Genomic DNA, 16,213 nt, shown 5'->3' with positions numbered 1-16,213 from the left:
TGCACAGAATCAAGTCAACTATCATCCACACTGTCCCAAAGGCTTTACTTGGAACTTTATTGAAACAAAATCTATAAAACATGATTACTATAGTAGCATAATAATGTGAACACACAAAAACAGTGGGGATAAGTATTGGGTTGACTCCCAACAAACGCTCTTCTTTAATGCCTTTCTAGCTAGGCATGATGATTTCAATGATGCTCACATGAAAGATAAGAATTGAAACACAAAGAGAGCATCATGAACAATATGACTAGCACATTTAAGTCTAACCCACTTCCTATGCATAGGTATTTTGTGAGCAAACAACTTATGTGAACAAGAATCAACTAGCATAGGAAGACAAAACAAGCATAACTTCAAAACTTTCAACACGTAAAGAGGAAACTTGATATTATTGCAACTCCTACAAACATATATTCCTCCCTCATAATAATTTTCATTAGCATCATGAATGAATTCAACAATATAATTATCACATAAAGCACTATTTTCATGATGCATAAGCATAGAAATTGTATTACTCTCCACATAAGCAAATTTCTTCTTATGAATAGTAGTGGGAGCAAACTCAACAAAATAACTATCATGCGAGGCATAATCCAATTGAAAATTAAAATCAAGATGACAAGTTTCATGGTTATTATTATTCTTTATAGCATACATGTCATCACAATAATCATCATAGATAGCAACTTTGTTATCATAATCAATTGGAACCTCTTCCAAAATAGTGGATTCATCACTAAATAAAGCCATGACCTCTCCAAATCCACTTTCATAATTATCACAATAAGATTCAACACCCTCCAAAATAGTGGGATAATTACTTCCTAAAGTTGGCACTCTTACAAACCCACTTTAATCAATATAATCATCATAAATAGGAGGCATGCTTTCATCATAATAAATATTCTCATCAAAACTTGGGGGACTAAAAATATCATATTCATCAAACATAGCATCCCCAAGCTTGTAGCTTTGCATATCATTAGCATCATGGATATTCAAAGAATTCATGCTAACAACATTGCAATCATGCTCATCATTCAAATATTTAGTGCCAAACATTTTAATGCATTATTCTTCTAACACTTTGGCACAATTTTCCTTTCCATCATTTTCACGAAAGACATTAAAAAGATGAAGCATGTGAGGCAACCTCAATTCCATTTTTTAGTTTTCTTTTATAAACTAAACTAGTGATAAAACAAGAAACAAAAAGATTCGATTGCAAGATCTAAAGATATACCTTCAAGCACTCACCTCCCTGACAACAGCGCCAGAAAAGAGCTTGATGTCTACTACGCAACCTTCTTCCTGTAGACTCGTGTTGGGCCTCCAAGTGCAGAGTTTTGTAGGACAGTAGCAATTTTCCCTCAGGTGGATGAACTAAGGTTTATCAATCCGTGGGAGGCATAGGATGAAGATGGTCTCTCTCAAACAACCCTGCATCCAAATAACAAAGAGTCTCTTGTGTGCCAACACACCCAATACAACGGTAAATTGTATAGGTACACTAGTTCGGTGAAGAGATGGTGATACAAGTGCAATATGGACGGTAGATATAGGTTTTTGTAATCTAAAATTATAAAAACAGCAAGGTAGCAAGTAGCAAAAGTGAGCGAAAACGGTATTGCAATGCTTCGAAACAAGGCCTAGGGTTCATACTTTCACTAGTGCAAGTTTCTCTCAACAATGATAACATAATTAGATCATATGACAATCACTCAACGTGCAACAAAGAGTCACTCCAAAGTCACTAATAGCGGAGAACAAACGAAGAGATTATTGTAGGGTACGAAACCACCTCAAAGTTATTCTTTCCGATCAATCCATTGGGCTATTCCTATAAGTGTCACAAGCAGCCGTAGAGTTCATAGTAAAATAACACCTTAAGACACACATCAACCAAAACCCTAATGTCACCTAGATACTCCAATGTCACCTCAAGTATCTGCGGGTTTGATTATACGATATGCATCACACAATCTCAGATGCATCTATTCAAACCAACACAAATAACTTCAAAGAGTGCCCCAAAGTTTCTACCGAAGAGCCAAGACGAAAACGTGTGCCAACCCCTATGCATAAGTTCACAAGGTCACAGAACCCGCAAGTTCATCACCAAAACATACATCAAGTGGATCACGTGAATATCCCATTGTCACCATAGATAAGCACATGCAAGACATACATCAAGTGTTCTCAAATCCTTAAAGGCTCAATCCGATAAGACGACTTCAAAGGGAAAACTCAATCCATTACAAGAAAGTAGAGGGGGAGAAACACCATATGATCTAACTGTAATAGCAAAGCTCACGGCACATCAAGATCGTGCCATATCAAGGACACGAGAGAGAGAGAGAGAGAGATCAAACACATATCTACTGGTACATACCCTCAGCCCCGAGGGTGAACTACTCCCTCCTCGTCATGGAGAGCGCCGGGATGATGAAGATGGCCACTGGTGATGGTTCCCCCCTCCGGCAGGGTGCCAGAACAGGGTCCCGATTGGTTTTTGGTGGCTACAGAGGCTTGCGGCTGTGGAACCCCCGATCTTTGTTCTGTTCTAGAAGTTTGGGGGTATATAAGAGGTGTTGGCGTCGGGAACAAGTCAAGGAGGGTCCACGAGGCAGCCACGAGGTAGGGGGCGCACCCAGGGGGTAGGGCGTGGCCTCAAGACTCTTCTGGTCCATCTCTGATGCTCCGTGGGCTTCTTCTAGTCCAAAAACAATCTCCGTAAATTTTTAGGTCAATTGGACTCCGTTTGGTATTCCTTTTCTGCGATACTCAAAAACAAGGAAAACCAGAAACTGGCACTGGGCTCTAGGTTAATAGGATAGTCCCAAAAACCATATAAAATAGCATATAAATTCATATAAAACATCCAAGATGGATAATATAATAGCATGGAACAATAAAAAATTATAGATACGTTGGAGACGTATCACGAGACGAATTCGAATATGCCGCCCGTTCGTCTGTCACACGTCCCTAGCATAGTGAACATGCAACCGTCCCCCTTCGTTTCATTTGTCCAAAAATGCCAAACTTCGGGAAAACATTCCCGGATGTTATCCCCCTCGCCGGTATCGAGTATCACTGCGTTAAAACACCCCTAGCACCACTTATCGTCATGTCATGCATCTGTGTTGCTCTTCCCCCTCTTCTTCTCCGGTAGACCTCGAGACCGCTGCTGATGCTGCTGTGATCGACTACATCATCGACGACTCTTCTTCCCTTTCAGCGGAGCTTCCAGGCAAGCCCCCCTTTTGACCATCCCGATATCGCCCATCCATTCTCTCATGCTTGCATTAGATTTTGCTATTGTAATTGATTGCTCCTATTCTGATGCATAGCCTGCTTTTGTACCTGCTGTTGTACCTTACCTACTTATCCTAAACTGCTTAGTACAGGTTGGTTAGTGATCCATCAATGACCCCCACCTTGTCCTTGTTGCCCCTGCTTCATTATCGACGACTCAATCAATGTGATCGACGACGAGAGCCCGACACCTCACATCGCTTCACCCATTTAGTTGTACGACTCTGCATAGTTACTATCGGGTGACGTGGGTGATATCTCATAACGCACTACTGATGATAAATCTGTAGTGTAGCTATTCGGTCGTGGTCATCGAGGGTGATTCCTCCTTCACCACTCCCAATACGACTCTGTCGTGCAACACCTCAAGTGTGAACCTCGAGGGTGATTCCTCATACCTTCACCTAGATTACATCGAGTGGAATCCACCAAGGGTGATTCCTTGGGGTTTCCCCCTTGATGTTTGGACACACTGTTACCTTGACTTTACTTGAGACCTTTGTGAAATTCGGGCGGGCCCGGAGAGCACCTGCAAGATAATTACGTGTCGTAAGTCCACGAGACGGGGCAACGGGGTCACACCGATCGTGAGTCTCTGCTCGTCTCCGCAAGCTACTAATACACTAATGGTTTGGGTATTTGTTCTGAGTTGGTCTCGGCCTTTACGCACTAACCACCACGCGGGAATAGTTATGGGCCTCGGCGTCGCAGTATCAGCCGAAGCTTTGTCAGACGTCCAGTTCAGTAGTGTGGCACGGTTGGTCCGGCACCATCCTGTAGTGGTGGAGCCTAGACCCGCCCTACACGCAATGATCCTTAGTGCAACGGGCGATGGGCCCAAGACCCCGGAGTGCTTAGGATATAGACCGACGGGGACCCCTCTACTGAGCCTAGGTAGGGCTGCAACGTGTTGATCTTCTGAGGCCGGGCATTGACTCAGAAAAGTGTGTCCGGCCAGAGTAATCAAGCGTGTTGGGTAACGTGGTGCACCCCTGCAGGGAAGATTATCTATTAATAGCCGTGTCCACGGTAACGGACGTTCAGACTTGCATCCTGATCTATTACAACTAGAAATGGATACTTTTGATATGTGGCTTCGGGATTGCTTTCTTGCGGGGAGTCGAGGAAGGATCTCTGGGCATTAATGTTACAACATGATTGTTAATTAAAATGCTATTCTTTACTCTTCTACATGCTGCAAGATGCTCAGAGCTGCTTGAAGATGCCAGTCTTTGATAGGCTAGGCCTTCCCCCTCTATTCTGGCATTCTGCAGTTCAGTCCATAGATACAACCCTTTCTTTTGATACCAATGCATACTTAGTATAGATTTGATGCTTGCGAGTACTTTGGATGAGTACTCATGGTTGCTTTGCTACCCCCTTTCCCTCTTCTTTCTTCTTTCCGGTCACTGCAACCAGTTGGTGGATCCCAAGAGCCAGATACCACCCCCCTTCGACTACTACCACTACCCCGATGGAGCCTACTGCTACATGGAGACCGTCGACGACCAGGAGTAGTTAGGAGGTCCCAGGCAGGAGGCCTTGCCTCTTCAATCCTTGTTGTTTTTGTGTTTGCCTTCTTAAGGCGGCCTTGTTTAACTCGTGTCTGTACTCAGATATTGTTGCTTCCGCTGACTCTTGTGTATCGAGCTATGTATTCGAGCTCTTGAGGCCCTGGCTTGTAATATAAAGCTTGTATTTTTTTATTTGTGTCTAGAGTTGTGTTGTGATATCTTCCCATGAGTCCTTGATCTTGACCGTACACATTTACGCGTATGATTAGTGTATGATTGAATTCGGGGCATCACAATGGTAACTTCATTTTTTAAAAACCTGGTATGATTTTGTTAACTATGGTTGCATACATTCTTATTAAGTAAACTACATTGCTAACTATACATGTTATTGTTATGTTCTTCAACAGAAGCTCCCGAAGGAGGTTGCGCCTACCATGATGTTTACCGAATGTCATATGCATATGATTAGCTTACAACCGACTCCGCCGAAGGCTTACCACAATGCATACTCGATTTCTTTAAACGATGAAAGACTCAATATCAAAGAATGGAGCAAAGTAATGAATGCGCGCATGCAACTAATTGGAGACAACATGAATGTGCGCAAACCACAAGTTGGAGACAAGTGTATATCCATTCTGCATTATGGAGATGGACCGGTTTACCTGTTTTATGCTATCCCAAGAGAGAGGAGTAGGTCCTAGGTAGTACTCATCATGTGCTAAGAACAATTAGCTAGTGTTGGTTATGACTATGATGATGATGATGATGAGGAGGAGGAGTTATGTTTATGATGATGATGATGATGAGTTATGTTTATGATGATGATGATGATGTGTTAGAATGACTAGTTGTTATATGACTCATGGACGATGATGTGTTGGAATGATGAGTTGTTATATGACTCATAGATGATGATGAGTTTTTATATGACCATGACGATGATAGTGACGATTGTTATTATTATTATGATGATGCTATTAGACCTGGTAAAAGTTTGTAATCCAAACCAAATCCAGACCGATCCATACATGTACACGTGTACCAATCAAACTAAACCAATCCAAACTATAAGTGTTATAATCCAAACCAAACTGAACTGCTCATGTTTTCAAACCAAACTAATCCAGCCCATTTCCTAGAAGTGGTTTTGTCCAAATTTTCAAACTATGGACATGCGCACATGAGGACGTGGATAGCTCCTGATGCATGAATACTAATTGCCATCACTGAACACCGTGGCCGTTGATGCATGCATGAATACTAATTGCCATCACTGAACACCATGGCTGTTGATGCATGCATGAATACTAATTGCCATCACTGAATACAATGGTTGTTGATGCATCTTGCTGCAGTCGGTGAAGTAGCAGACACGCTGGCCAGCCTCGGGTGCACTGCTGCATAGCACCCATGTATGCGTAGCACCCATGTAGGTGGGCAACAAGTTCCAACTCTGGCCTTGCAGGCTTGGTCACCGGCGGCGTCTCACCCACCCCCCCCCCACACACACACACACAGAGAGAGAGAGAGGAGGCGGTGGCCGGAGCTCCATCCAGCGCCAGCCCAGCGGCCCCTAGCGACGATCGTCGCCCATCGAGGCTGCTAGTCCGATTTGGTCGCTGGATTTTGTTTCAGACTATGGGTTGAAACTATTTGAGACCAATCACTCTCTATTCAGACCAAACCAATCCAGCCCAAAATTAAGTGCAGCCTAGACCAATTTGAATTAACGTAATGTCTCAGTCTATTTTATCCAATCCAATGACAGCCCAAACAGGAAACCAAACTGAAACTATAGTTTGAATCCAAACTATTCCTAGGTCTAATCATAATGATATAACAATCTCTTCATCGCTACTGTATCAAAATTTGTATAACATTGTATAAAGACAACATAACACAGAAGAAATGAAATACGAACGAATAGCAGTAGTGTAGGGAGAAAGCGCGCGCTGCTACTACTTGGCAGTAGCGCCAGTCCAACTAGCGCTACTGGTAACTGTATTAGCAGTAGCGTTGGGTTATACCCACGCTACTACTAGGCAAAAAAACCCGCGCTACTACTAGGGTTTTCCCTAGTAGTATCGTCCTACCACCACATCCAAAGAAAGGGTGTAATTTTACCACCACAAGTTCGTCATCGACGTGAGGGGTTAGTATATACCACCACAACAAAATATACAGACCATCAAATAGTTTTCAAGCCCTAGCTACACAAAATGTACGTCGTCGTCATCGCCATCATCGTCGCCGTCGAGGATCATGCACACGGTAACCAGAGGCAGCACTAGTAGTAGTGCTTGCCGGGCCAGCTCCTGAGCCAGAGCACCCTGTGAGTGTTGCCATGGCAACAAACCCAACACCCTAGGCCTTGTTGTCCGACAAGTGGCTCAGAGCAACCATTAGAGCCTCTTGGCTGAAGCCACCTTGGTCCATGACGACGGTGGATGTCGATGGACTTGCTCTCCCTTATGGCGGTTGCCACCTCCTTCACGGCCTCAGTCATGCTGGTGAAGACACTGACCTCCTCCTACATCAGGCCGCCCCTCTTCCTCTTCCTATCAAGCACAGGGATGGCCTCAAAGGGCTTGTCAAGGCCATCAAGGGCTACCTCTGTGTATTGGGTGTTTGGAAACTCTAGTATGGGTGAACCGAGAGGCTCACCGGAGCCCATGGCATGCTTGTCGGTTGCTAGCCCAAGAGGAGAAGATGTACTACATCTGGTTGTAGTTCTAGATGGGTGTGTGGAGGAACTCCGCGTCTTTGGGGTGGTCATAAAAAAGAAATACAATGTTGTTAGTTGCGAGAAGGCAATTTTTAACTGGCTTAAAACAAGGGGGACGTGAGCTAACCGCGACGTGGCCGGTGTAGTGCTCTGCCTCTAGGACGATGGAGCAAGTGTTCTGATCCCATGAGGCGTCGTTGAGGCCTCTGAGCTTGGACAATGTGGTCCATCAAGCTCTCCACTCCCCGAGGTGGTCGTAGACCTAGGTGGGGGTCACCTCCTGGCCATAGAACTCGAACACATGCTTTGCAACGGTGTTGAAGTGCACCTCCTTGAAGCCCTTGTCAGTCCTAACCCCACTAGATATGAGCTCACACATCTTATTAAGCACAAACATGGACGTGAAAGGCTGCCACTTTCATGTTGTTCCCCCTACCATCCTTCTTTGCCTTTGCGGCTGCCGTAGCGGCAGCAGGAACAATAGTTGGCTCAGCGAGCACAAAGGCTGTAGGCAGAAAAAGAGGCCGCCTTGCCAGAAACTTCGAACACATCTGAATCAACATGCATAGGACGAAGGGAACTGGCTCTTGGATAGGACAATGGTCTGACTAAGATCTTGCGTTTGTGTGTCATGTCCTACAATTGCATCACACATTGACAATAAACATTGCACACACTACCGGACAATCTAGCTCAACAAAGCATGATATGAACAACATGCATCATAACTTACAAATCCACCACCAATAGCCACCACAACATTACAATCTCATAGATCAAACCCTAGCATGCTACACGATGCCCTACCATAAGGTGGAACATCTAACCCACCACATGCTCTCAGATCTAGATTCAACGAGTACAAAGAAGGGGGTGATTGAACTCACAAAGGCCATCGATGCAGCTCGAGGGAGACGCGAAAACGGTCGGAGAAGACGAGGACATGAGTCGGCGCCACCGTGGACCATCGGCCGGAGAAGGCGCACCGCTTACCTGATCGTTGATGTCGATGCGCGTCAGATGGAAAGCTCGAAAGGGTGGGGGAGAAGGTGGCGAGAGTTTCACTGGTAAGGCGAAGAGGGCTATATAGGGCGACTGAATCGACGGGAGGTGAGCCGAAATCCTCCCGTCGATTTTACGGGGACGCGCGCGAACTCACCTTCGTGGCGTACAAGCTCAGTGCCGCATTCCTTCCCCTGCTTCGGCCGAGCCTGACTCGCTAGAAACTGTCGATTCGGCCGTTCATAGCAGGGTTGGTTGGGAGGTACTTTAAAGTTCATGCGATGCAGACCAAATAGTATATGCGCGCAGCCAAACAGATCAATTTTTTTTTTCAGACCTGATTGAATCTCTGATCAGCATTCCCTCTTGACAACCTGAACCTAAAGCCACCCCAAAATGCCATAAGCCCCTAGAAGCCGCCGTCTCTCACTTAAACCCTAAACTCAACCCCGCGCCTCCGCCATGCGAGGCCGCCACCACCTGCTTGGCTTCCTTCGCCGCGCAGCGGCAGGCTCCTTCTCCGCTGCCCGCCGTGCTGATTCTCTCTCCCACCTACACCCGTTCCCGCCGGGAAATGGCGCCGCCGTTCCCATCAGCACCCGCTTCCTCTCCTCGCGCCCCAGCGGTGCCGCGCGGAGCCTAATCGAGGACGAGGCCGACCTCAGCGACTGGGTCAGCGACATCAAGGCCGACTCCTTCAACCTTGGCCTCAGCAGCGGCGACGAGCGCGAGGCCTCCAGCCGCAAACCCGCTGCCTCCAGGGGAGGCCGAAGAGGGAGGGATTCGGGGGGACCGCCGACGAGGTCGAGGTTTGATGGCGGTGATTTCGGTGGAGAGAGGCGCGGCGGTGATTTCGGCGGCGATAGGCGTGGTGGTCGGTTCGGCGGCGATAGTCGTGGTGGTTGGTTCGGCGGCGATAGTCATGGTGGTCGTTTCGGTGGCGATAGGCGTGGTGGTCGATTTGGCGGTGATAGTCGTGGTGGTCGGTCTGGAGGTGATAGGCCAGGCTCTGAGCGAAGGGGGAGGGTGGTGAGTTCTGATTTCAGTGATGATGGTGAGTCTGGCTTTGGTTCTGCGAGGGGAAGGCGAGGGCGGGGCAGGATGTCTTCGGGGTTTGCACAGAGAGGAGGGAGGGGAGGTGATTTTGGTGATGAGGCTGGGTTTCGGTCTTCGAGGGGTCAGCGTGGCCGGGGTGGGAGGGCATTGGGTTTGTCACACAGGGAAGGGAGGTACAGTGATTTGGATGATGAAGCATCTGGGTTTGGGTCTCCCAGGGGAAGACGAGGTCGTGGTGGAAGGACAACAGGTTTGTCAGGCAGAGGACTCAGGGGAAGCGATCTGGATGACGACGAGGATGACAGCGGTGAAGAAGTTGGTTTTGGGTCTCCCAGGGGAAGACGAGGTCGTGGTGGAAGGGCATCAGGTTTGTCAAGGAGAGGAGGCAGGGGAAGCGATCTGGATGACGACGAGGATGACAGTGGTGAAGAAGTTGGTTTTGGGTCTCCCAGGGGAATTCGTGGTCGTGGTGGAAGAATGTCAAGTTTGTCACGGAGAGGAGGCACGGAAAGTGATTTAGATGACGACGAGGATGATGATGATGATGATGATGCAATTGAGTTTGGAGCTTCTGGTGGAAGGCATAATCGTGGTGGGATAGCAGAGAAGATGGGGAGTTTGGGATCACGTAGAGGAGGTAAAGTCAGGGATGTGGATTTTGGTAATCGACGGTCAAAGGGTCGGAAAATGTCTGATTTTGGTTCATCAGAGGATGATAGTGAGTCAGGGGAAGTTGATGAGGATGATGGACCATCAGGTTTTGAGGATGGTCTCTCTGGTGATGATTCTGTGCAGGAGGATTTAGTGAACAATGCAGCTAAGAAATCTGTCTCTTCTGAGTCAGTTGAACAGGAGAGTGTACTGGGAACAAGAGATAATGGAGGTGCTTATTCGTATTTGAGTCAGAGAAGGTAGCTCTTGCTCAACCTTTCTCTAATTGACAATAAATATATCCTGCCATTGTTATGGAATGTTTATGTATGTGTTGCACATTGTTTTCTTTTCTCTATGGCAACTAGTTAGATTGTTACTCCCTCCGTAAAGAAATATAAGAGAGTTTAGATCATTAAAGTAGTGATCTAAACACTCTTATATAGTTATATTTCTTTACAGAGGGAGTACTTTGTGATCATATATCCGTGCATAGGATAGATATGTTACGTCATGCATATATTTGAGTTGTGAAGCACGTGAATGACTGCTTGCTATGTCGGGTAGTTTTTATTCACTTTTGTGATATTTGCCTAAATGTTAGTTCAACAAATAGCATCGTTTTCATCCCAATTAACACTATACTTAGTTATCATATGCGAATTTAATAAGAACTTCCATAGCTGCCTCAAACTTGGCCACAAAGCCTCCTATCCTTGGGAAGTGCAAATAGATATTTAGTAGTATTTGTCTGTTGTTTGGTCTGCTTTCATCATAGTGTAACAGGTTCCATGATCCTTTGGATGTGGGGTGGGTTATGAGAAACTTCAGTATCGTTCTATCCTCAATTCTGGTCAATTGTAGGACCTTAGGCCAGTGAAGAAAATGTATCTTGTTCATAGTCACGCACTACTAGAAACTGTTACTGACTACTATCCAAGTATCACCATCTTAATCAGGATTGATTTCATCTAGATGCATTAGTTGGTTTTTGTATTGAAAGATATCCTTAATTCTAATAAATTTTAGAACCTTAGGCCAGTGAAGAAAATATATCTTGTTCATAGTCATGCTCTACTAGAAACTGTTATTGATTACTATCCAAGTATCACTATCCTCTTAATGACTCACTTAATCAGGATTGATTTCATCTAGCTGCGCTAGTTGGCTTTTGTACTGAAATTGCACAAAGGATGCACATTTTAAATCATGATGACTTGTATATAGCAATCCATTTACTTGCAGCAGTGAATGGACATATGAAAAACAAAAGAATGGAGGTAGTGTCTATTTTCACAACCATACCATAATTTAAGTTGCTTAATGATTCTTTTCTTAGTTTTTAAGCTGTTATTTTGTGACCCCCACCATGTGATGAGGAAAAAGCAAAGACATTTGTAGCATAGTGTTGAGGGCAACAAATTTTTCTGTTGCAAAATTATCTGATTCTTGTTACTGCTTGTGCAGCAATTTTTGTATATTAAATAGAACTTGGTATGATTATGTTTGCTCAATGTCTCTGCAGCTTGTGATACCCTGGTCGATGAAATAATATGTTTCATGGAAACTATAGTCAGCCATGTGCTATGATTAGGCTTATTACGTCCTTATGATCTCTAATTGGCCATCTGCATTGTTTCCAAATAGTTGCAGACATGTATTGAAATTTAAGAGCATATGTGCTGATAACACACCTAGCAACCTTTTAATCTCTAATGCCCCCATCCTGTTGGATCTTCTATTGGTTAACATCACAGGTTTGATGAATGTTCTCTCTCTCCCGCGACATTAAAAGGTGTTAAAGCTGCTGGGTATGAACGGATGACTGCGGTTCAGGAGGCCACTCTTCCTATTATACTTAAAGGTTAACACAGTGCTGTTTTTATACGTGAACAGTTATGATTTTACTTTATGGTATGCATGTCTTTCCCACAAAGTTCTTAGGGCTCACAGGCTATGCAAAGGGACGAACATTATCCATTACCACTCTCCTTCTAGCATTTTATCTTTTCAATTTCCAAAATATGCCTTACAACTCCCATTTTCTAGAAAATCTCTTCAACCGTTCCTTGGTTAACCCTTTTTATTTTACTGGCCCCCTGATGTCTAAAGGCTACCTATTATGCGCTTAGTTGGTTTCATTTCCTTCCCTTTTCTTCACATGCATTTTTGCACCACTCGCCGATGCCACTTCCTTCTTTGTTTTGATGGACTTGAAGAGCCGAGGTGGCAGGCAAAAATAAGTAACTGGTTCACGATGTCCAATGGCCCATGTTTTGGTTACTCAAATATTTAACAGGTTAACTTCATTAACTGGCAGGAGGATTAGGGCGTTAGACTATATAATATGGAAACTCATAAGGATTGTTCTGCTTGTAGTAGTCCTTTCTGTGTTAAAAACACACCCTTACAGAAAAAATGGAAGCGCATTGACCCTGTATTTAATGATTATCAGGAAAGTTAAATTGAGAGATGATGAACACTTGTAGGGTGGAGAACCAATTGATAGCCCACTCACCCCACCTCATCCTTCACCAAGCACCACCCTCAGTTTTTTAATGTCTCGTCACAGGCGCAACGGTATTGTGGACAGAACAAGGAGCGATCAGTGAAGGAGAAGATGCGGGCAGGGGGGGGGGGGGATACCTCAATATTGACCAATGCTGGGTTTACCCTTATACGGCCCCCCTCTTGAAAACCTTTCTGTTTATAGCTCCACACATCCACCAGTCACACAGCTCAGCTATCTTATTAAACAGAACATGCCCAACGACTCAGTACATAGAGAGCTATGCACACTCACCCCAACACAATCCAATCCACAGCTTCATTTACTTCTGCTTCACGTGTTTGCCTTCAGTCTTGCCAACATAGTTTTCTTTTCAATGCAAAAGCACAATATTCTGGAGTTCTGACTAATGAGCATCCATGAGCGAATTGTTCATCTCCTTATAGTAGTTATGCCGAATTCCCTTACTGTTTGCAAAAATCAACACACAACAATTAATATGAAAACACATCAGTCGAATTGACCATATGGCCTTATAGTGATGATATTTCCCATAGTTTCTCAGTAGCTATAACTATAAGGTCTATACAGTCTTCAGAAAACATAAACTATTTATGGATTCCTGAAATTTTGAGTAATAATCTTTCAGCTGGCTTTAACAGCCTATGTATAAATTCTTGAATTACAACAATTAGTTATGAGCCTTTTGAATAAATATAACTGAAACAACCTCACTGAACTTGGGTTGAGATCCTGTACAGTACTGCACCCTGCTGTAGTACAGATGACAGGTGGGGTCGGGTCCATATGACAGCGACCGTACTGCACAGTACTACATTGAAGATGGACTTGCAAATAAAATTGTTTTGAAGAATTATTACTATGGCACAAGAAACATGATGCGAACCTTTAGTTGATTTGAGGGGAGGACAATCTGGACAATATTTAATTATGAACTTTGCCTTGTTTGGCTGTACACAATTGTGAAAATATCTTAACTTGAATTGCATCTTAGTCACTGCTGACAAACTAATAAACCTTTTCTCTGCAGGGAAGGATGTCCTGGCCAAAGCAAGGACAGGAACTGGAAAAACTGTAGCATTCTTGGTGAATACCCTTCTTGAGTATTGATATATTTCTTGTATTTAATTATTTAGGGCTTCATTTGATCTCAAGTTGTAATTCACCATTGTTTATGTTCAGCTTCCAGCCATTGAAGTTGTCTCCAAATTGCCCCCTCATGACCATGATAAAAAAAGACCACCGATTAGTGTTATTGTTGTGTGCCCGACACGTGAGCTTGCTGATCAGGCTGCTGCGGAGGCTAACAAACTTCTTAAATTCCATCCATCAATTGGAGTACAACTTGTAATTGGTGGCACTAGGATGGCTCTTGAGCAGAAACGCATGCACACAAACCCTTGCCAGGTGATTGGAAATAGTTCGCTGAACAATCCTTGCTCTTCCTATGGTCACATGTCATGATCTGAAAGTAATGCTAATATGCAGATTCTGGTAGCTACACCTGGAAGGCTTAAGGATCATATGGAGAACACACCAGGATTTGCTACTAGATTGATGGGCGTCAAATTCCTTATTCTTGATGAAGCTGACCGCTTGTTAGATATGGGGTTCCGAACTGATATTGAGAGAATAGTAGCTGCACTCCCCAAACAACGTCAAACACTCCTATTTTCTGCTACAGTTCCAGATGAGGTATAGTGAGTAAACCCACTCAGGCAATCGGTTTATCTGGTCAACATATACTGAATTTGTACTAATTTTAGGTTCGTCAAGTATGTCATGTTGCCATGAAAAGAGATCTTGAATTTGTCAACACTGTTCTAGAAGGAAGTGAGGAAACACATTCACAGGTATATTTTCAACCATGCACATGTTAATTGCTTCAAGTTTCCTTTTATTATCCAACATGATGCTTATTATTACCATATTCAGGTGAAACAAATGCATTTGGTTGCACCACTAGACAAACAATTCTCTATCTTATATGGTCTTCTAGCGGACCATATTTCGGAAAATGTTGACTATAAGGTAATTTAATTGTTGACTTTGCGGTGTCTTCTCTAGTCACTATTATACACAGATTTATGACAAGACAAATGCAGGTGATTGTGTTTTGTACAACAGCAAAAGTAACAAGTCTTGTTGCTGAACTCCTGTCTGAACTGAAGTTGAACGTACGTGAGATCCATTCTAGAAAGCCACAAAGTTACAGAACCAGGATATCAAAAGAATTTAAGGAATCAAAGGGTCTTATTCTTGTTAGCTCTGATGTATCTGCTAGGGGTGTTGATTATCCTAATGTCACACTAGTTCTGCAGGTAACCAACCTTGTGTATTGTCGTTGTCTATGTTCTTAATTTATTTATTGAGCAGATAAGGATTTTCTTTTCTGTTTGCTCTTTACAACCACTCAGAAAGATATCTTCCACGTAACCAAATATGAACATGCTTATCTTTGTGTCGTTACACATGTTATTATAAATCAGAGTGAACTGATATGATGGTCATTGCAGCTGGGAGTTCCTAGTGACAGGGAACAATATATCCACCGTCTTGGTAGAACTGGCCGCAAAGGTAATGAGGGGAGCGGAGTCTTATTGTTGGCACCATGGGAAGAATACTTCTTGAGAAGTATCAAAGATTTGCCTATTACAGAGGCAACACTACCACTAATTGATTTGGACACTAAACGGAAGGTACAATAGCTCCTTCACCAGTGCACAACTTATTGTTGGTGTTTTGACATGCAATAGCAATGGACATATCGATGATAGAAAATAACACCATCCGAAGAAGTGTTAGACCCTACTTTGATTCAGGAATCGGCTGGTTCTGATCATTTTCTGTTTGATTTTTTTCCTCTCTTGACATCTTCGAAAATTTGTGTCTAGTTAATCTTACATCACATTAGCCATGAATATGTAGAAGTAGCAAAATGAACCTATGTTTGGAAAGCCATCGCAATATTTTTAAGGCACACAATAGGATGAATCTACCAAATAAGTAGAAATGTTTTTCATAAGCGCAACCGTGGAGGGCTGGTCTCAGGTGACTGAAGTAGCAAAATGAACCTACATGGAATGTTGTCATTAATTTATTTAGAAATATTTGGCGAGTTCAATGTGTCATAATGCTATGTTGCACATTTCCATTTTGTTTTAGGTTGAGAAAGCTCTTGCACATGTGGAGGTGAAAGATAAGGAATCTGCTTATCAAGCATGGCTTGGTTACTATAATTCAAATAAGCAAATCGGCCGTGATAAGTATCAGCTTGTATCGCTGGCTAATGAGTTCAGTAGAAGTCTGGGGCTCAACAACCCTCCAGCACTGACTAAGCTTATCCTTAAAAAGATGGGACTGAGCAACATTCCAGGTCTACGGTCAAAGTAATCTTTC

At 43.7% G+C, this 16,213-nt stretch overlaps 1 protein-coding gene across 1 annotated transcript; it reads left to right on the top strand.

The window, feature by feature from the left end:
* Positions 1 to 8,993: 8,993 nt before the first annotated feature.
* Positions 8,994 to 16,207, top strand: LOC119337319 (DEAD-box ATP-dependent RNA helicase 31-like). Its single transcript, XM_037609433.1, has 10 exons — positions 8,994 to 10,544; positions 12,042 to 12,148; positions 13,845 to 13,900; positions 13,997 to 14,221; positions 14,303 to 14,509; positions 14,581 to 14,667; positions 14,750 to 14,845; positions 14,920 to 15,135; positions 15,331 to 15,513; positions 15,980 to 16,207. The coding sequence occupies exons 1-10, from the start codon at positions 9,040 to 9,042 to the stop codon at positions 16,205 to 16,207; spliced, it is 2,910 nt and encodes a 969-aa protein (XP_037465330.1). The 5' UTR covers positions 8,994 to 9,039.
* Positions 16,208 to 16,213: the final 6 nt, after the last annotated feature.

This window comes from Triticum dicoccoides, chromosome 7B, assembly GCF_002162155.2.
Source record: "Triticum dicoccoides isolate Atlit2015 ecotype Zavitan chromosome 7B, WEW_v2.0, whole genome shotgun sequence".
In the NCBI taxonomy this organism is placed as follows: Eukaryota; Viridiplantae; Streptophyta; class Magnoliopsida; order Poales; family Poaceae; genus Triticum; species Triticum dicoccoides.
This window is presented reverse-complemented; position numbering and strand designations above follow the sequence as displayed.

Coding starts and splice junctions, on each gene's coding strand:
- LOC119337319 (XM_037609433.1), top strand. CDS start 9,040: ATGCGAGGCCGCCACCACCTGCTTGGCTTCCTTCGCCGCGCAGCGGCA. Junction 12,149..13,844: donor TCTTCCTATTATACTTAAAG/GTTAACACAGTG, acceptor TTTTCTCTGCAG/GGAAGGATGTCCTGGCCAAA. Junction 14,846..14,919: donor CGGAAAATGTTGACTATAAG/GTAATTTAATTG, acceptor AGACAAATGCAG/GTGATTGTGTTTTGTACAAC.